Source organism: Mesocricetus auratus, unplaced genomic scaffold (assembly GCF_017639785.1).
Source record: "Mesocricetus auratus isolate SY011 unplaced genomic scaffold, BCM_Maur_2.0 Super-Scaffold_100676, whole genome shotgun sequence".
Taxonomy (NCBI): domain Eukaryota; kingdom Metazoa; phylum Chordata; class Mammalia; order Rodentia; family Cricetidae; genus Mesocricetus; species Mesocricetus auratus.
Genome location: NW_024429266.1, coordinates 55825303 through 55847220, shown reverse-complemented (window position 1 = coordinate 55847220; position 21918 = coordinate 55825303). Strand labels below are relative to the sequence as shown.

General features: G+C 44.2%; 1 protein-coding gene across 3 annotated transcripts; it reads right to left on the bottom strand.

Annotated features, from left to right (window-relative positions):
* Positions 1 to 7039: 7039 nt before the first annotated feature.
* Lax1 (lymphocyte transmembrane adaptor 1) lies at positions 7040 to 18650 on the bottom strand. 3 transcript variants are annotated; one of them, XM_021229128.2, is made up of 6 exons: positions 17862 to 18650; positions 16821 to 17054; positions 12338 to 12447; positions 11862 to 11966; positions 11080 to 11150; positions 7040 to 8632 (listed from the first exon to the last, which is right to left on the bottom strand). In XM_021229128.2, the coding sequence occupies exons 2-6, from the start codon at positions 16904 to 16906 to the stop codon at positions 7781 to 7783; spliced, it is 1224 nt and encodes a 407-aa protein (XP_021084787.1). In that variant the 5' UTR covers positions 16907 to 17054; positions 17862 to 18650; the 3' UTR covers positions 7040 to 7780. The 3 variants fall into 3 exon arrangements, with proteins under 3 accessions (XP_021084787.1, XP_021084788.1, XP_040594704.1); XM_021229129.2 differs by having other exon boundaries at positions 16821 to 17003; XM_040738770.1 differs by lacking the exon at positions 17862 to 18650 and having other exon boundaries at positions 16821 to 17729.
* Positions 18651 to 21918: the final 3268 nt, after the last annotated feature.

Sequence of the window (21918 nt, the reverse complement as noted above, 5' to 3'; positions counted from 1 at the left end):
AACCAAAAAGCAAGGTCAGTACATTTAGTGACTTCCCCAGAACTATGAACAATGATAGATTAGGTCTTTGTTCTTGTTTAGACATGTTGGGTCATTTATATGCTGGGCTTTTAGGGCAGAATGGTGCATTGGTGTTTCTAACATGGCATCAGTTGTGCTAAGGTCTGGGGGGCCTGTTGCAAGGGAGAAACCTACTACTATTATTGTTCTGCTAAAGAAACAGCAAGAAAATGACTCCCAATGACATACTGCTGTATCCATAGACCAGAGCTTCACTCACCCCTTGTTAGGAAAGCTTCTTCTTACAGGAGATGGGAATTAACGTAGAGACCCACAACTGGGCACTGTACAGAGTGAGAGGCCTCAGAGCACTCAGCCCTAAATGGAATGTCTTCATTAAACCCCTCCCCTCAAAGCCCAGGGAGATATGAGGAAGAGAATGCAGGAAGAGTTAAAAGCCAGAGGTGGTGGGTGACTCCAAGGAAACTGTGTTCCAGACACAAGAGATGGCTGCACATAGGAACTTCAGTGTTTCGGGACCTATAAAGTCCACTCATCTGATCTCACTGGAGAGTCTTTTTATTTCAGAGATAGAACATTGCCTGACTCAGACATTGCTAATCAACATCCATAAGAACCTTAAGCTCAATAAAGTATTTTGTCTTATTTTAGCTGCTTCTTTCTCCTCCTCTCCCTCTCTCTTCTTCTCCCCTTCCTCCTCCACCTACTCCTCTTCTCCTCCCCCTGCTTCTTCTGTAGTTATGGGTTGGAACACTGGACTTCACACATAGTAGAAAAGTCCTCTGCCACAGAGCCATATCCATAACCTGAAATTTTGTTTCCTTTTGAGACAAGGTCTTCCTATGTAGCCTTGGCTAGTATCTTAGTTGCTTGTCTATTGTGATAAAACACCACTGAAGACAGAGAAACAAGGGACAAAAAATAGATGTTATTTCAAGGTTACTTCTCTTTTCTTTCTTTCGTTTTTGTTTTTGTCTTTTCTTTTGAGACAGATCTCTCTACATAGCCTTGTTCGGAACTGAAACTTACTATGTATACCAGGCTAGTTTCAAACACACTGAGATCTTCCTGCCTCTGCCTCCTGAGTGCTGGGATTAAAGGCGGGTGCCACCACCATCCAGCATTTGACTCCTTTTACCTGTTAAAATTATTTGTTTCTGACAAGATTCCAGGTGTTGCTGAGCCTCTTCTTAAGGGACTAATAGGAAGTTACAATCTTTTCTGGGGGTTTTGTTTTGTTTTGTTTTCCTTTGTTTGAGACAGGGTCTCACTATTTAGTACTGGCTATCCTGGAACTCACTATGTAGACCAGGCTGGCCTAAGGCTCATAGACAGCTCTGCATGTTTCTGCCTCTCCAGTGCTAGGACTAAAGGCACACCCAGATTAGCCCTGGTTACTGCTTGTTCCTTCAGTCCTCCTAGCTTCACTCTGAAATTTCTAGTCTCTATCAGTCTTCGAAGACTATGCTTCTGGCCTCGACCCCAGCCACTTGCAGTTAAGCACCTGCTGGTGCTGCTAATAGTGGAAACACATATCCACTGCTGTGCTGAGTGGGAAAGCTGTTTAATGCTTTCAAAACTAGTGCTTCTTCTTCTTCTTCTTCTTCTTCTTCTTCTTCTTCTTCTCCTTCCCCTTCTTCCTCTTCTTCCCCTTCTTCCTCTTCTTCCTCTTCTTCCTCTTCTTCCTCTTCTTCCTCCTCTTCCTCTTCTTCCTCTTCTTCCTCCTCTTCCTCCTCTTCCTCTTCTTCCTCCTCTTCCTCTTCCTCTTCCTCTTCCTCTTCCTCTTCCTCTTCCTCTTCCTCTTCTTCTTCTTCTTCTTCTTCTTCTTCTTCTTCTTCTTCTTCTTCTTTTTTCTTTTTTGAGACAGGGTTTCTCTGTGGTTTTGGAGGCTGTCCTGGAACTAGCTCTTGTAGACCAGGCTGGTCTCGAACTCACAGAAATCCTGCCTCTGCCTCCCTGGGGTTCTGGAATTAAATGTGTTCGCCACTACTGCCCAGCTTATGCTTCTGTTCTGTTCACCCACTTGTTTATTGACTGGCAAGTTTTATTCTAGATATTAACCTCTTGTCTAAAATATAACTGGCCAAGATTTTCTCCCATTCTGTTAAGTTAGTCTGTCTGCTCACTTTGCTGCTTTTTCCTTGTTGTACAAAAGTTTTTTGTTGTTGTTTTGGTTTTTTGTTTTGTTTTGTTTTGATTTGATTTTTTTGAGACAGGGTTTCTCTGTGAAACAGTCCTGTCTGTCCTGGAACTCCCTCTGTATAGCAGGTTGTTCTTGAGCTCACAGAGATCCACCTGCCTCTGCCTCCCAAGTACTAGGATTAAAGGCTTGTGCCACCACAACTCAGCCTGAAGTTTTCAATGAAGAGGTCTTTTATTTCCTAAGGTAGGTTTATTCTTTGTTTTGTGTTTTTGTTTGTTTGTGTTCTTTCTTAAGCCATAGTGAAGGGAATACTTTTTTTCTAATTTCTTTTTCAGCAAGTTCATTTTTGGTACAAATAAAAGTTATTGATTTTTGTATGTTGATTTTATGCTCTCTTTACTGAAAGTTGTTTATCAGATCTATTTATAAGTCTTCTGGTGGCATTCACAGTAGTTTTCAAGTATAGAATTATATTGTCCAAAAATAAGAATAATTTTACTTCTTCTTACCCTATTTTTATTATTTATTTACTTAGGCTTTTTGAGACAGACTGTGTAACAGTCCTGGATATCCTGGAACTCATTCTGTAAGCCAGGCTGGCCTCGAACTCACAGATCCACCTGCCTCTACCTCCCGAGTGCTAGGATTAAAGTGCACCACCAATGCCCGGCTGAATTTCTTTTCTATTACTTTTTTTTTTTTTTTGCTTATGTTGAACCAACCTTTCATTTCTGGGATGAAAGCAATTAAATTGTGATTTATGATTGTAATCATTAATTTTATCAACTTGACAGATTCCAGGATAATATAGGAGACAAACCTCTGGACATGTCTGCAAGGGAGTTTGGGATAGACCTATTTGAGGAAACCCACCGTTAGTATGGGCAACACAATTCTATGGAACAGTATCCCAAAACTGAGTGAAAAGCAGAAAGCAAACCAAGCATCAGTATTCACCTTTTTGCTACCTTACTGTAGCAAGCAGTAGCTACCTGTGAGTCCCCTCTTTCTTACTGAGTTCTTCATTACCCCATTGGACGATAGTCATAAAACACAGTTCAAAAGTAAGAATTGCTTTCAAAGTCAAGAATGGCAAGATGGCAGGCCAGGTGCCATAGCTCAGGCACCTGGGAGATGGAGGCAAGAAGAACAAAAATTCAAGCTCATCCTTGGTTACACAATGAGTCTTAGGCTGCTCTGGGCATATTAGATCCAGCCTCTGTGTGTGTGTGTGTGTGTGTGTGTGTGTGTGTGTGTGTGTGTGTGTGTGTGTGTGTGTGTGTTTATGTTTCAAGGTGGTGATAGTGGGACATTAAACTGAGGTCCCGTGTGTAGGTGTGTGGTTAGGGCTGGCCCTGTGTAGAAAATTCCTTTCTTGTGAAAGGCCTCAAGTTCTTTTGATTGGAGGGCCTCTGAGGCAGGAAAAAGAGTCCTGCCATGTTGCAGTCTCTGGAAAAGATCCTAATCCCTCAGGGTCGAAATGGATATCTACCTACCCAGTCTGGAGTTGGGAATACTAAGGGGGTTGCTTGGCAGGAGGAAAGAGAGGCCAGTTCATTTCCACGTTCCTCTAACTGTAGGGGAGGAGGCCCCAGCATATTGTAGGTCCATACACGCCCTTAGTCCACAGAAAAGCCAGAAGTGATAAGGTCCTCACAGCACTAAGATATTGGGGAGGACAGATGCCCTAGGGACTGTGAGTTTGTCTTATCTCTTCTGCCTACCACTACAGCATGGTGTCTTCTAGAGAGAACGAAGGACTTAGCAACTCTCTGTATTTTATACTAGGTAGTGTTCTGAATAAGGAGACAATGAACACAGGTCAGGGGATGATGTGAGGGCTAATCTTGGTTACCAACTTAACTGCATCTGGAATCAACTAAAACCCAAGCTGCTGGACACTCCTATAAGGAATTTTCTTGATCCCATTGAAAGTAGGAAGCTCCTCAGTGAATCTGAGCTACACTTTCTGGGGACAACCTGAATAAAATGACATGGAAGAGCCTGGCGGTGGTGACGCACACCTTTAATCTTAGCACTCAGGAGGCAGAGGTGGGAGGATCTCTGTGAGTTTGAGATCAGCCTAGTATACAGAGAGAGTTCTAGGACAGCCAGGACTTCATAACAAAGAGATCCTGTCTCAAAAAACCAAAAAAACCCCACATTTGTATATACACACACGTTTGTATATATGTATGTATGTGTTATATTCTATGAGTTCTGTTCCTTTCTACAGAACCCTGATTAGTACAAGTAATTAATCTACTGTTTAACTACTTAAGGAATCACAGTGGATTGCTTACCTTTTAAAGATAACAATTTTATTTATCATTTGAGAATTCATACACGTATATAATATATTTTGATAACACCTATCTACTGTTTACCCCATTGTAACTTCTCCTGGATCCCACACATCTCCCTCCTGTCTTCACATTTTCTCTGTCTCTTAAAAACATTGCTTTTGTAACCCACTGAGTCCAGTTACAGCTGCTTGCTGGAATGTTGACTGACCTCACTGACTTGACCATAGTCACTGTGAGTTTGTTGGGCAATGGTCGTGTCCAGTGCAAGATTCTCAGTCTCTCCATAATGCAGGTTGCATTTGTTATACTACCCAGTTCCTCGTAAGTCAACCACATAAGTTTCCTTTGTGATCCATATTCATTCTGTTGGTGCTATTTCTTTAGGGAACCCTAAGTATTAGATCTAGGATTACTTGTATCTATTTGTTTGTTTTTATTGGGTTTTTTTTGAGACAGGGTCTCATTATTTAGCTCTGGCTGTCCTGGAACTCACTCTGTCGATCAGGCTGGCCTCAAATTCACAAAGATCCACCTACCTGTGCCTCCCAAGTGCTGGGGTTAAAGGCATGCAGCATCACACTCGGCTAAATTTATTTTTATTTTAAAATAATTTTAGGCTTACAAAAGAATTGAAAGAATAGTTTTGGTTATTCTCATATATCTTTTTATCTCACTTCCTCTAGTGTTGATATCATACATGATCACTTTATAGCCATAAAACCAAAGACACCAGCACTAACACAATCTTGCTAACTAAATATGGGTGTTTGGAATCGCATCTGTTTCTCTATTGTTAATCCAGTCTGAGGTGTTGTGTTATATTTAGTCCTGTCTCCTTGGTCTCCTCTAATCGGTGACTGTTTCTCAGTCTTTTTTGGCTAGGCATCTGTGCAAAAACATTCCATCTGGATTTTTTTCTCTTTTAAAGGTTTATGTTGTTATTTTTAATTAAGTCAATGTGTAGGTCTGTGTGTAGGTATGTGCCTGAGTGTTCAAGTGTCCTTGAAAGACGAGGCTTTTGACCTCCCTGGAACTGAAGTTATAGGTATTTGAGAGCACTTGACATGGATTCTGGGAGTCAAACTCAGGTCCTCTGCCAGAGTACCATATGCTCTGAACCAGTGAGCCACCTCTCTAGCCCAGTTTGGATTTCAAGAAGGCTGGAGTTCTGGATTTATTTTATTTTATTTTATGGTATTCTTGGTCCTGTCAGCAGCACATGACATCACTGTGACTTAGTGCTGGTGTGTTGAGTGACTGTAATCATTTGATGGAGGTGGTATCTGCCAAGTTTTCCCATTATAAGCTTCGTATTTTCCCATTTTAATATTCTATTAGAAATACATCATTAGATGCAGCCTGTATCAAAGGAGAAAAGGCTCAAACTTCAGGAGAATATGGAAAAGTTTGTGGACAAGTGTCATAACCGTCACAATAGTTAGTAAACATTTAGGGAAGATTCTCTGAAGTTCTGTTATGGTCTTGACTCTTTGTATCACTAGTGGGTTTGCTGGCAGCATTGTTCTAGGGTTCTTAGTGGCCATGTCTTATCCTTTCTGTACAGCATTTGAACTGTTAATCAATAACTACTTGTTTTTCATTGCCTGATTTATTCCAGGTTTTAGAATTGGGAGCTCTTTGCATCTGACTTCTCTTTTTCCCTGCTTCTCTCTTCCTTACTCCCTTTCTACCCTTTACCCTTCCTCCTTTTGCAAGATGCATGGCAGCATTAAAACCAGCCACTTCTCCAGCAAGTTCTTATCCTTCTCCTGGAGAGTAGTGCTTAGGGACCAGGATCTGAGTGCTCAGTGTGTTCAAGCCTAGGTCATCCTAGTAGACTCTCTCTCTCTCTCTCTCTCTCTCTCTCTCTCTCTCTCTCTCTCTCTCTCTCTCTCTCTCTCTTTCTCTCTCTCTCTCTCATAGAGCTAATGAGAGGAGTCGGGTGGATCTCTTTGAATTCAAAGCCTGGTCTACTGAGCAAGTTCCAAGATGGTCTTCAAAGCTACAGAGAAACCTTGTCTCAAAAAAGCCAAGAGAGAGAGATGAAGTACAGGGCTGGGGAGATGACTCAGCAGTTGGGAGCATTGACTGCTCTTCTAGAAGACTCAGGTTCAATTCCCAACACCCACATGGCAAGTCACAGTAGTCTCTAACTCCAGTTCCAAAAGATCTAACATCTCACACAGACATACACACAAGCAAAACCCCAATGTGCATGAAATAAAAATTTTAAAAATAATAATAAGCACTTGGGAGGCAGAGGTAGGTGAATTTCTGTGAGTTCAAGCCTGGTCTACAGAGCGAGTTCCAGGACAGCCTCCAAAACAATACAGAGAAACCCTGTCTCAAAAAACCAAAAAATAAAAAAGAAGAAGAAGAAGAAGAAGAAAAATCAGGCTTCAGGCAAGCATGTAGGGCATTAAAAAAAAGATGAAGTACAGATGACCAATAAATGCATGGAAAAGTGTTTACCATCATTATCCATCAGAAAATGCAAATTAAAACCACACTGAGGTTTTATCTGACCACAGTCAGTACCACACTGATTAAGAAAACAAATATCACATGCTTTGTTTCATTAGTGGGTCCTAGATTTTTATGTAGATACATAAAATTATATAATGTACAGATGGTAGGAAAGTCAAAGTGAGATTGTCCAGGGGAATGTTGTGGTCTCATGGGAAGGAGAAAGACTGGGAAAAGGGAAAGTTTTGAGGGATGGGTGGATATCTCAGATTACATTATATACTTATATGAAAATGGCCACATAGAGCTCAGGTTAATATAATAAAAACATTTTACAGGGAACCTGCCCCTCCTTATCTACAACAGATTAATTTATTTGTACAACTCCAGTATACATTGGAAAGTAGTTTCAGTTCCTAAGGGTGAAGTGGATAGTTCGTAAGACAAATTTGCAGTCACACCAGCAGCAATAGGGCTCCTATAGTTCTACACCCTCACCAGCTCTTCTTAAACTGAAAGTCACCTGCCCTACCCCAACTTGTTCCTCCTTTTGGCCCACCTGAGTCACAAAATAATCTACACTTCTCCAGTGTTTGTGAAGGTGATTATTTTCGACACATCTCATTTCCACTCTAAGTGCTGTGCACAGTCCCTTTTCTAACATCCTGGTTAGGCAGTGTCACTAAACTTACTTCAGTTGGCCTGAGAGCTAACAGCCATATTGACTGAGGAGAACTCTTTTTGCTGGGCTTCCTAAACTTTTGCTTACGTGCAGCCTGCTAGTGCCCTGTTTCCCTCAGTCTCCTTAGCCTAACCAAGTGAATCCAACAGGATGCTGGGGCACTCAGGCATCTTCACTAGAGAATTCAGTGCCTAAAGACCCAGTAGGACAGGCCACCTCACAAAGTTCTCCAGCTAGGTAACTTGGTGCTCCGCCATCAGAAGGACACCAAGCCCCTGGCCCCTGTTGGCAGTCCCCTCCTAACTCAGCAGCCAGCACATTCTCATAGTCATTAGAGTCTCCATCTGAGTGCTCCTCTGCGTGCGCCACCTCTCTGTCCTCACTCTGTGTAGATGGTTGAAATGCCATATAATACACGGAAGACAGGGCCCTGCAGACAGGCTCCCCATGGTCTGGATGCGAAGACGTCTCTTCTTCTCGAGTCTGCAGCTGGCTTCCGTCGGTATCTGCTGCTGCCGCTGGGACATTTTCATAATCCCTGCAGCACTGAAAAGCCACCCTGGGCTGATTCTCTTGGACGTCCTCAAGATCCAAACCTGTCATATTGACGTAGTCATTTGAAGTCTGAGATGAATCTTCTCCATCACTGAACTTACTTCCTGGAGCCCACAAGCCAGTGTGGTTGGTGGCAGCCCCATAGCCTGCTTGCCCTCCTTCAGCAGACTCCAGCTTCTGGGCACTGGGAAGACCCCAGTGATTTTCAGGAGTGCTTTTGGTAAAAGTTAGAGTCTCACTGGTGGTCTCTTCTGCTGTGGGGATATTGACATAATCATTTGACTCCGTGGAAGAAATGCTGGAGTTATTTCTGGAGGTCCTGACACTGATGTAATGTGCGGAGGGGGCAAGGTGCCCACACATCTGGGGCACTGTACCGTTGTCATAGATGCCTACTGTGTACTCCACAGCATGAACGGAAGCTCTGTGTATCTGAAGGGAACCATCTGCCTGGGAGGCCTGCAAAAAAGAAGACAAAGTGACAGGATGGGAGTGAAACAGGGACACAGCCACTCTTGCTCCCTGCATTGCCTGGCGTTACAATCCCTTCATTCCACGCTCTAGTTTGGAGCTGGGCTCCAAGTCAGGCTCTCACACTGCAAGGCTTTGGGTGCCGGGCGTGCTGAGGCTATGAGCGACATGGGCTAAGGAGGAGAAAAGCAATGCTGGGCCTGTAGCTCAGGGGTAGAGTGGCACACACAATAGGTCAGATCCTTAATACTTCAGAAAACATTAAGGAAAACAGTGGCTGAAATGAGATGTTAGAATCACAACAGGTTTTGGCTATGATGGAAGGGGAGGAGTCAGTGGGGACAGTGGCACACACAGGAGAAAGTGCACTTCACCAGGGCACACTGGAGGGGCAATGCCTGGGCTGAAGATGGAGACTTAGATTCAAGTGCAAATGAGGGTGCAAATCCCAGCTTTGCCACTTTGTGCTGAGCGAATCTGAAAGTCTTCCGTTGGTACCTTCATCTCCTAGTCTACAAACTGAGGGTTCCCACAATGTCTATGTTATAAGGCGTTTGGGAGTGGTCAAAGAGTTACAACATGTGATGTGTCCAGAACAGTGTCACGTGTAGAAAACACTAAGAATGAAGGATACCAGTTTTCTAGGATTCCAGAAATGTCAAGAAAAGCATGTGGATCTCTAATGTGAAGTCCCCCCTCCTCCTCTTTTTTAAGACAACGCCTTCCTCTGTTGCCCACACTCATCTGGAACTTACCACATAGCCCAGGTTGGCCTTCAGTTCATAGGAAATCCTGAGTGCTTTTGCAGGCATAAATCTCCATGCCAAGGCAATAGATTTATTTTATTTTTGGTTTTATTCATTTTGAGACAGGGTCTCGCTATGTAATTCTGTATGTGCTGGAACTCACTTTGTAGATCAGGCTGGCCTCAAACTCACAGAGACACACCTGCCTCTGCCTCTGCCTCTGCCTCGTAAGTGCCAGGATTAAAGGTGTGTTTCCATGTTGGAGATTTAGTTGCTATGCAATAATGTTGCGAGTGGGGCCTTAAAGAGGTGATTAAAGGGTGGGCCCGTGAGACGGCTCAGCCACTACGGTACCTGCCATCAAGCTGGATGACCTAAATTCATGTGATGGAAGAAAATAAGTGACTGTCTCAAGTTGTCCTCTGACCTCCGCATACACGTGGTGGCACGTACATACCTTCACACATACAAAATAAATGAGTAAGAAATGTTGCAATTTTTAAAAATATCATAATTTTTAAAAAGAGACAAATAAAGCCGGGAGTTGGTGGTGCACGCCTTTAATCCCAGCGCTCGGGAGGCAGAGGCAGGAGGATCTCTGTGAGTTTGAGACCAGACTGTCTCGAAAAACCAAAAAAAAAAAAAAAAAAAAGGAGACAAATAACCTTGGTATTACAGAAGCAGTTGTTAAAGGAATGGGATCCTGATAAATGGATTTTATCTCATGCCACATGATGCCTTGTGTCAAGCTATGACAACATGAAAGTCTCATTAGAGACATTCCCTTGACCTTGACTTTCCAGCCTCTAGAACGATCAGCCAAATACATTTCTACTACCCTGAATGGATCAGCACACTCTCATTGATCAAGTGCTTTCTACATCGGCCTGAGAGCTGAATGACTTACGGAAATTTCTGCTATTCGGGATAATTGAAATGGTTTGGCGTAGGCCCTAGAAGTAATTCCCAAAGGTGAGTTTTAGGAGATGGGACTATTACTCAGCAGTTAAGAGAACTTGCTGCTCTTTCAGAGGACCCAGGTTCAGTTCTCAGCACCAACATGGTAGTTCAGAATTACAACTCCAGTTCCAGGGAATCCAGTGATTCCTCCTGACCTCCCTTAGCAACAGGAATATACATAGTGCTCATACATACATGCAGGCAAAACAATATAGTAAAGTAAAATGTAAACTTTTTTTGGAGATGGGTTTAAAGTGTGATTTGAACACTAACAACTTTGTTGAAATAACTATGGATTCCTAGAGTGACCACTGTGAATGGAGCGACAGTTATTTGGATAGACAAATTGTCATGTCTTTATTAAAATAACCACTTTCAGTTCTAACATCATATAAAAATGCATGTGCCTTTCTTAAAATCCTAAGTGCTGGCTCCTCTCCTCACCCCTCTCTTGGCATGATATTCCTATGTAGTCTAGGTAAACCTGGAACTCACAATGTACTCAGTCTAGACTCTGTCAACCTGTCCTTGACTTCCTGAGAGCTGCATTACAGGAATGTGTTACCACACCAGCCATAAGTTAAATCGTATTTCTTTTCTTTGGTCAGTAGGCAGTTCTTCAGATGCCAAATGACATGCATCTGCTGTAAAACCAGATCTAAGACCAAACCCCAGTCCCTCAGTTCTCTGTCGCTCTCCTGGGACTTCATCTTTTCACTTGGCTCTTACCTCATGCTCAGGGCTATCAGAATCTCTGGAAAGGAGGTTCTCAGTACTGAAACCATGTGACTGATGTCTCCCTGCAACAACAAAATGAATTTTGAAGATAGTGGGCTTCAGAGTGCTTTTGCCCCAGTATTTCTGCTAGCAGGTCAATGGGGGTTGGGTGGTGCCTGTGAAAACCCAATGTCTTGTGTTCTGTGCTTATGAGAGTAAGAGTTACAGGATGATGCTCTGAGACCTGAATGCATTCTCAGGCATGCCTGTGGAGAACTCCCATCCCCTGTTTATAATGCTGGTGTCACCGTCCTATTCATGTCTTCACCACCTATGATGTAACTGGCTTTCTGCCGTTGCCTAACACCAAGGGAAAGCAGACTCCAAGCCCGACTGACCCCTTCTGTCTCTCTGTTCAGAGTCCCCCACTGGAGGTGCGCACTACCCAGTGCTGTTGTACAACCTGGATACCTGGAGAAAGTTGCTTCTGAGTGGTGTGAGGTGCATCTTTGCAGCATAAATTTAGAGTGTCAGGACTCCATAGATTAGGACAGCGGTTCACAACGTTCCTCATGCTGCAATCCTTCAATACAGTTCCTCATGCTGTGGTGACCCTCAACCTCAAAATTATTTTCACTGCTACTTTATAACTGTAATGTTGCTACTTTTATTAATCATAATGTAAATATCTGATATGTAGGATATCTGATATGTGACTCATGCGAAAAAGTCGTTTGAGTCCCAAAGGGGTTGCGACCCACAGGTTGGTAACTGGTGGATTAGGAGAAACTTACCCAGTTCTGCCTGCTGCTGGGGCAAGAAGTCATAAATATTTTTGGCTCGTTGTCTGGGTGGAGGCAGAGTCAGCGATGGAGCTACTTGGAAATAAGGAACTCTCCCTGAAAGGCAACGAGAGAATAGGTCAGAACGCAGAACATGCGGCAGAACATGGGGGCTCTCAGGACGGATATTCCCCAGCAGGATTCGCCACCCTCACCAGGTGTCGTGAAAAGGATTTCTAATTCAGCCAAATGACAAGAAACTCAGTGGACAGAGGCAGGAAGAGGAAACTGGGTACAAGGATGCCAAAGCTACATGTTTTCTCAGTGTCACTCAGATCTGCAGGACGGCCACAGCTTAGGACCAGTGTCAGGAAAGGATACAGAAGTCCAGGGAGGTAGTGTCTCATTAGAAATTTCCCCAGAGTTTAAACGCCAGGCTGGAAGACTGATCCTACAGAATCTTAACTGGAGGCAATCATGGAACTCACGCTTCTTCCGTTTGTTCCAGTTCCACAGGATGCAGGCAGCCACGATGACCAGGAAGACGGCCAGCAGTGCCACAAAGCCGGGGAAGATGCTGCTGCTCTGGCCTTTCTTTCTAGAAGGAAAACCAGGTGGTCATGCCCCAGCTGGGCATGAGATTTGGGCTTGCGAATGTTGGAGAAGACATTTCTTTCAGGAGATAAAGCCCAAATGATACCAGTTAGGCAAAGAGATAGATATGAAGAAATGGAGGGAAACTAACACTGGATCTTAGCTGATTGCCCCTGATGGCCAGATGCCCCTTTATGGTTAAACATCCTGAAGCTGAAATTAAGTTCTTCCTGCTATATCAGAAACCAAGGCACCCAGGCGTTTTCCTATACTCACGGACTCAAAAGATTGATGTTGAGCCAGGCGGTGGTGGCGCATGCCTTTAATCCCAGCACTCAGGAGGCAGAGGCAGGTGGATCTTTGTGAGTTCGAGGCCAGCCTGGTCTACAAGAGCTAGTTCCAGGACAGCCTCCAAAGTCACAGAGAAACCCTGTCTCGAAAAACAAAACAAACAAACAAACAAAAAACCCAAAACAACAACAACAACAAAAGATTGATGTTATTGTATTATGGTTTTGACATCTTCCGCCATTTGCAGGGATCATGAGAAGAAATCCTCTAAAAGGGAGACCTGGCCCACCATGATTTGGAAAGAGGTCATCTTACTCTGTGACAAAGCCACCTACCTCATACATATTCATAAAAGTTTCTTTTAAATCAACAGTGCAGTACTCATTGAGCTGTTCCTTGCCTGGAAGCACTTACTCCAATCTCTCTTTGGAGTGTTTGCTTTGCTTACCTTTCCTAAATAAACTTTAGTTTAAATTGTATATGTCTCTTGCTTGTATTCGATCCTTCAAGAAGAGCCCCCTTGTAACACATGGGAGCTGGACAAAGAATGTTGAGGTGGAGGGGACAAAATAGAGCAAGAGAAAGTCGTATCTGGGGTCTGGTGAGATGGCTCAGTGGTCAGGAGTGTTTGCTGCTCTTCCCGGGAGTTGGGTTCAGTTCCCAGCACACACTGGGTCTCATGACCCTCTGTAACTCCAGTTCCAGGAGACTCAATGTCTCTGGCCTCTGAGCATACAAACCCACATGCCCATGTGCGCACACACACCTATATATAACTAAAAAAAAAAAAGAAAAGGAAGTCAGCTCTGAACAGCAACTTGATGGAGAAAGGAGCTTTGCACATGGGAAAGGGAGCCATCCCTTTGAACGCCTACCAGGTGCTAGGGGCTTGCTTATGAAACTTATTTAATCTTCACAAAGCCATCTGTGCCTAAGGATTCTGAGACCAGAAAGGAAAAGTAACACAGCCAAGATCTCATAGGGCAGAAGGCAGAGAGCCAGAATAAGAGGCTAGGTTGGCCTGGCGCTGGTTGCACAAGCCGTTAATCCCAGCACTCGGGAGGCAGAGACAGGTGGATCTCTGTGAGTTCAAGGCCAGCCTGGTCTACAAAGTGAGTGCCAGGATAGGCTCCAAAGGTACACAGCGAAACCCTGTCTTGGAAAAAAAAAACAGTCTAGGTTGGTTTAAGTCCAGAGATCATTCTTTTTTCTACTTATACTATCTACAAATTTCCAAAGCCAAACGCATCTGGCCCAGCTTCTCCCTCATTCCAGCTCCCGGTTCTCCTGGCTTGCTGGGAGAGGATTACTCAACTCACTATCAGGGAGTGGTTCTGTGACAGAGTCCAGTTTACATGAACTTGAGTAACCCCCAAATGTGGAGCTGGTCTCTAAGCAACACTAGCCTGTTGGGTGAAATTTAACCAACACTAGTTTTGAGCAGCCTTGTGATTCTTGGGCAGGGCGCAGCCACAGCTCCCGGTGTTGAAATGCATCCAGAGGATTGCAACATCAGGCAGCCACACCCACTCCAGCAGGAAGTAAGCAGTGGAAATCTAGCAGGAACAAGCAGCTGACCCCCAAATATTAAAACCAGGACATACCTGGAAAGATTTTTGTCTTGCTGAGTTCTGGGCTTATTGACCCAATTTTCTATTGGCCATTTCTCTTATGTTGCCCAATAGAGATCTCACCAAAACTGGGCTCCCATTCTCCCTCATATACTGGCTTTTCCTCTAGACTTTCAACCATGTAGCACTACAGTCTAAGCCCTTGGCACCACTCCGCCTGACTGTTCTTTCACGCCCTATCCCCAGTGAATGAGCTTTGCCCTGGGCAAGGGCATCTGCTTCAAGTCCAGCCACCTCTTGCTCTTCCACTGCCACCACAGAGGCATAAGCCAACATGAGTTCCGGGTGGACTGTTGCAGTGGCCACCTCCTTGGTGGCTCTCCTGGCTTTCACTCTTGGCTTCAACATACCATGCTCACCCATGTGCTAGTATGATCACTGTAAAGAGTAAGTTATATCACGTCTCTCCTCCACTGAGAATCTTCCATGGCTTTCCATCATACTGACCATAAATGTACGTACTCAGTGAGAATTTTTTTCCATAATGTGATCTGGCATCTCCTGATTAATTTCTGGGCTCATTTCCAACCCCTTCACCTCTGATGCTGACCACCATAATTTCTTGCTGTTCTTGCCCATATGAAGAACAGTTCTATCTCAGATCTGCCTCTCCTTCTTCAGGTACTCAGAATGGCCAAGTTCCTCATTCCATTTAAGTCTCTTCTACAGTGTTGTCACCTCCTTAGAGAGATCTTTCCTGGTCATACTACATTTATTTGGTTATCTGTTTGCCATCAAACACTGTGAGCTTCAAGAAACCATAGATTTGACTATACTATTCACTCAGCATCTCAAACAGTACCTCTGATATATTATAGAAGCTTAATGAATATTTGTCCAATGATATGTGAATGAAATAAATAATGAATGAACACAGAAATAGTTTTGAAGATAATGCAGTCACTGTGGAAAATGACTTATGGCAATTATCCCAAAAATTAAAAATAGAACCACCATATGCTCTGCTAGTTCCACTGCTAGATCTCCATTCAAAGCAAGTGAGAGCTGTGTGCCTGCACCCCCTGTTTATTAGAGTTGTTTTACTGTCATGTTCACTGCAGAAAAATTCACAATAGCCCAATATGGAGTCAATCTGAGCATCTACCAACAGATAAATGGATAGAGAATGTCTGGAGTACATATACAGTGGATGCCACTCAGCTTTAAAAGGGAAGAAGTTCATGTCGTTTGTGACAAGGCGGATGGACCTGGAGGACATAGTGTTAAGTGAACAAAGCTAGGAACAGAACTCATAAAGCAGGAGTATAGAGTTGTGGTCACCAGAGGTGGCTCGAGGGGTCCCAGAGATGTTGGCCAAAGGTTAGACGGAAGGAAGAAGTTCAACATGGTAATGCTGAAAATTATGTGTTCTTGAACATTGCTTAAATTGTTATTCCTCTCATAAAAAGTATGTCACGAATAAATACGTTACTTAGCTCAACTTACCCATCTACAATGTGTACATATTTCAGAACAACATGCCAAACACAATATAGACATACAGATTTTATTTTGTAGCTACAAAGTGAAAAAGAAAACAACAACAAAACAAAACTCAGCTTAAAAAAAGCAATAGTTTTAGGAGTCACTGAGCTGACTCAGTGGGTAAAGGCATCCACTGTCAAGCCTGCCACTCTGAGTTTGATCCCTGAGACCCACATGGTGAAAGGAGAGAACCAATTCCTGCGTATTGTCCTCTGACCTCTCCCTTCCACTCCCCCACCCAAAAAAAAAAAAAAAAAAGGAAATAGCTTTTAGCTGGCATGTTTTACCTGCAAGAGACATGGATTTTCTTTGGTAATAGTATTAAATGTTCCTAAAACTGCAGAAATTGAAAAGGTACACTTTTGTTGGGTTTTACTTTGATCACAGCACTGAAATTTATGCCCAATAGACACTTTATTTTTGTTATCTGAGATTGGGAACTTCAGGGGTGAATTCACATCCATGATTAGTCTGTAAGATTTTATGTCCTAAGACTTTATGACTTCTTTCTTTTTGTTTTGTTTTTGTTTTTTCAAGACAGGATTTCTCTGTAGCTTCAGAACCTGTCCTGTAACTCGCTCTGTTGACCAGGCTGGCCTTGAACTCACAGAGATCTACCTGCCTCTGCCTCCTGAGTGTTGCCTTTAAAGGTGTGCACCACCACTGCCCAGCAACTTTATAACTTCTGTCTCTACATTTCCAACTCATGACAAGGTTTTAGGATCTAAAAATCTCATTGCTGGGGAACTAGGACTCTTGTTTCTATCATACTGAAACAAGAGATCAGAAAGATTGAGGTCAAGGCCTTTGAGAAGAAGGAAATCCAATCAGAAATTCAGCTGTCAGTACCCTACCTCCGTCTCCTTCCTTCTCTCCCAGCTCAGTTTGCTGGTCCTAGTGGCCCAGGCCTGGGTTGTAGATATGGCAGCACTGCCAGGGACAGTGGAGTTTAGTTCCTCAGCCCACTCACCCTTCCAGGTTGCCAAGAGTCCCCTGCAAAGTGCTGGGCCCCGAGTTCCTTCTTGTGACATCTGGTGGGACTGGCGTGGTGTACATCCCTGGAACCTCTGAGGGGCTCTGCAGCGTCTGAGTCTTCTCGGTGTCAGTATTGACTCCCCAGTATTGTTGTCCTTTTCTTGACTCTTCTAAGTTGCTGATTCGTAGGAAAAAAAGGCAAATTGGTATGTATTTTGCATACAACCACCTTTTTAAAAGAAAGGGGGGAAAATAGATAAAGTAAGAATGACAGAAGAGTCTCCAAATCTCCATGTTTTCCCAAATGTATCTCTTTTTACTCCTGAAATTTCTTATTCGTTTATTTAGATAGGGTTGCTTGCGTGTATCTCAGACAAACCTGGGACTTGCTATATAGCCATTCACGTAGGGTTTCCTATATCTTGGGGTAGCCTAGAACTCTTTACGTAGCCAAGATATATAGCTGAAGACGACCTTGAACTTCTGATCCTGCTGCCTCTGCTTCCTTAGTACTGGTCCTTACAGGCACATGCTACACTCTATCTGAATGAGCAGTAGGGCTGGGACTGGAGCTGCACACCATAGGCACGCACTCTATCGTCAGGGCAGCCCCCAGCCATCCTTCCTAGATTGTACTCACCAAAGGTCTCACATACAAAAAACGGTTTTGTTTTTTTTAAATCTTTCTGAAGATTCTAATCTTCTGTTCTAGAACTTTCTCCCAACTGACTCCCTTTTTTTGGGCTGATGCAATAGCTCTTCAGGTAGAGGTGGTGCTTACTGCCAGCCTGATGACCCAAATTTGCCCCCATCATAACCTTCTCCTATAACCTTCACCGTGGAAGGAGAGAACCAGTTACCACAAGTTGTCCTCTTCTCTCTCTCTCTCTCTCTCTCTCTCTCTCTCTCTCTCTCTCTCTCTCTCTCTCTCTCTCTCTCTCTCTCTCTCTCTCTCTCACACACACACACACACACTATAAATAAATGTACTACTATACTAACGACAATAATAAAACCCAAGCCTCCCTACGTTCACCTGAAATTCCAGGGGGAGTTGGTACAAGGTTCCAGAGCATCAGCTTTGGTTTACTGGGGGTGACCACAGTGCCCACTGGAGAAAGCGAGCTGTCTCTCATCCAGGTGTTGATGTTCCCAGTGCAAAGTGGCTGGGCTGGCTCTCTAGTTTCTGCCTGTTGGTGGAAACGTGAGGTGCACAGGGAAAAAAAAAACTGCTCAGAGGTCCAGCAGATCTGTGAGAAACTCTTTTTCCTCCACCCCCCAGAGCAGAGTGAAAATGCAAACTGCTCTGGCAGAATGGAAAGAGTCACTGACAGGAAGCACCTTCGCCAGTGTGCTAATGAGGCCCGGGGCACAGGAAATGCTCCGCTCTCCACAGGCAGCAGGAAACCCATCTTCAGCCCTGCTGTTCCCCACAGGCACTCTGGCATTTGGGGTACACATGGTTAAAGGGGGTCAGGGAGTCAGAGACAGATTGACCACTCTGGCTTTCAAAGTGTTATAAACCTCCAGGGTCAAAGTGTGGAGGCTTAAAATGCTTTGTTGTTTATTTTTACTTATTTATTCTTAGTACATTTATTTAGTGTGTCTGCACACATGTCATGGCACATGTGTGGAGGTCAGAGGACACCTGGGGGACTCCATTCTCGCCTACCATGTGGGTCTCAGGAAGTCAAACTCAGGTTTTCAGAGTTAGAGGCAAGTGCCTGTATTTGTTGACCGTTTTTGTTTGGTTTTGAGGCAGATCTCACTTCATTGTACCCTCCTGTCTGAATGTCCTTGTGGTGGGTTCCAGGTGTAGACCAGGCTCAGGGCTCAGAATGGTTCTTTTCTCTTCTTCTTCTTCTTCTTCTTCTTCTTCTTCTTCTTCTTCTTCTTCTTCTTCTTCTTCTTCTTCTTCTTCTTCTTCTTCTTCTTCTTCTTCTTCTTCCTCTTCCTCCTCCTCCTCCTCCTCCTCCTCTTCCTCTTCCTCTTCCTCTTCTTCTTCTTCTTCTTCTTCTTCTTCTTCTTCTTCTTCTTCTTCTTCTTCTTCTTCTTCTTCTTCTTCTTCTTCTTCTCCTTCTCCTTCTCCTTCTTCTTGTTTTGTTTTTTGATACAGGATTTTTCTGGAACTCAGTAGACCAGGCTGGCCTTGAACTCAGAGATTCAGCTGCCTCTGTCTCCTGAGTGCTGGGATTAAAGGTGTGTTCTACTACCACTTGGCTTTCTTCTCCCTTCCCTTTCCTTCCCTTCCTTTCCCTCCCCGCCCCTCCTCTCCTCTTCCCTCCCTCCTTCTTTTCCTCCCTTCATCCATCCATCCTTTCTTTCTTTCTTTTTTTTTTTTTTTGAGACATGGTCTCCCTATATATCCCTGACCATTCTGAATTTCACTTATGTAGATCAGGCTGATCTTGAACTCACAGAGATCCTCCAGCCTCTGCCTCCCAAGTGCTGTGATTAAAAAAGTGTACCACCCATGCCTAGCCTTAGACTGGTTCTTAGCAGGTCTAAACAGCACTAGAAGTAGTTGTTTAGAGAGAAGTGCGGATCTGACACCTGCTTGTGGTTCTGTGGGTGGACAGGCCTTATAAATAGATTCTCAGCAGGTGATAGTGCCTGAAGCGGTGTTTCACACTTTGTGAACCTCCTCTGTTCTGGTGTCATTGTGGGAATGGAACTGAGCCTGAGTTGGAGGACCTCTGGAGGCTGTTTCTTTATCGGGACTCAGGGCTGCTGGTGAGGGGGCATCTGCTGCTGGCTTGGCTCTTCTGTAGTCCAGTACCAATCCTGGGTAGCCTCTGATTTCAGGTGCCAGTGCGCTGACCTGAAGGTTCCAAGCTTAGGAGAATGCTCCAAGTTTGTTTCTAATTACTCTTCCTTTTTGCTCCATGTATGTCCAGAAGAGTGAATAGAGCATGCAGAGAGTCTCACAACTACACTTTCCAAACCAGGTGGAGGTCCAGGAAAATGAAAGGGATGACATCAGTCAGTGCCTTAGTCACCAGGCCTCTCCCTGACTTCTTTCCAGGGGACATTGGAATCCTTGGCTTCCAGAGCCCAGGCAAGTCCTGCCTGTTCTGGCTCTCCCAGGGCCCTAGGGGGCTGCAGACCAGTCCTGGTGTCTGCAGGAAACCCTGTCATGCTGGGCTCTCACCACCTTCTCTCTGGGGAGCCTGCTTATCCGGAAACAGATGGTTTGGTGGCAGTTGGCTCCAGAGCTAGAACCTAAGTGTTTCTTTTAGGTCTGAATGAAAACTAGGGTTCCTTACTAGATCTCTTGCATTGGAAGCCTAGTAGTCAGGCTGCCCCTGTGAGCCGTTGGAGTCCATGGCATGTGCTGTGTGAGCTGTGACCTTGAGTGAAGCTTCACAGGAAGGCAGGTGGAACCGATCTCAGAACCCTGACAGGTGATAACTAAAAAAGCATTTCCCTCTGTGTGTAATCATCTCTTTTGTTTGCCCAGCCTGCTGAAGCCAGACCAGTATTCCCTCCTGGTGTCCCACACTGCTATGCTACCATGCCTGAGGAAAACAATCTCAGATAGTAGAGGGAAACAACCACATCCCTCCACTATCCTGCTCCCTTTCCTTCCACGAGTCTAATCTGGCTAATAAATGAAGATAAGGAGGGGAATACTTTCTCAGAAGAGGGGGAGAAAACCACTTATTTCTGGGAAATGAGGTAATACATGCTTTGAGCCAGATTCTTTTAGTGTTCCTTGAAACCCCTCAAAATTATTTTAAGAGTCGAGTGTGACATAACCATAAACTGTTAGGACTGGTTTTATTTTTGCTTATTTTTTTTAGGCGGGGTCTTGCTAAGCAGCGCAAGTTGGCCTTGAACTCTTGATCTGCCTATGCATGTGCTGCCATATGAGGCTTAGATTGGTTTGAAATAGACTCAGTTTATGTATATTGGTGAGCAAAGACTTTTGTTCTGTTTTGCTTTGTTTTTTTGTTTTTGTTTTGTTTTGAGACAGGGTTTCTTTGTGCAACAGTTCTGGCTGTCCTGGAACTTGCTTTGTAGGCCAGGCTGGCCTCGAACTCACAGAGATCCACCTGCCTCTGCCTCCAAGTGCTGGAATTAAAGGCGTGCGTGTACCACCACCGCCCAGCTTGAGCAGACTCTTGATGGAGTTGGGGGGGCTGCATGCTGTGTCATTAAAGCCACGAATACCAGATTCTTTTCAGAAGTCCTCCAAGAAGACACAAGTTCTAGTTAAACCTCAACTGGGTTCAGATTCTCATCATGTTCACCTCATGTTCTGTTTCTGTGCTATTTCCTTAGATGTAACTGGCAGCAATAAAAGTTCTTACACAACATTGCTGTGAAAATTAATTGGACCACTAATGAAAACTGACTGGCTCAGTACTTGACACACACAGGAGCTCATTAAACAGAGCCTGCTCTGCTATTATAGTGACATTGATCTGGTTCTCTTATATTTAATGAACTCCCCATTGCCCTCCGCCCTCAATGCTCATTAAACACAGGTCATTCCTGTAATCTCACTTCCTGGGAGGCTGAGGCAGGAGGATTGAAAGTTGGAGGCCATACTGGGCTCTAATGTAAACAAAACATCCACAACTCCCCCATCCCATTTTCTGAGGCATCACTCACTGGGGAACCCGCTCTTAGGTCCTCCCTCTGCGTGGTGGCCAGTCTGGACGGCGGCTACTCTCTTTTGGCTGCATGTGTTACACACAGACCCTATTCATCCTCACTTTGTAAAACGGGGGCCCAAGCAGCTTCATTTTATCAGCATTTTCTTTTATTTTGTAAAATTCCAGTACAGTCCTATCTGAAGTTCTGTGCTGCTGGTCCTTTCTGGCTTGTAGGCCTTGAGGAAATTGTGACTTTCTTCTCTGAACTCTCACTGCTCAGATTGTCACAACCACCAAACACTATTTTTAGAGAAGAAGAAGAAAAAGGATAACAATGTATATGTTTTTTGTTCCATTTTGTTTTAAATAAAAGGAAAATGTGGCCCGAGAATTACCACTTCTGTGAGCTTTTCCTCTAGGGACTGGGCATTCTCCTGTGTCTGCCTCCACAGCTCTGTGTGACATGGTCTTGCTCCTGTTGTGGGGATGCCT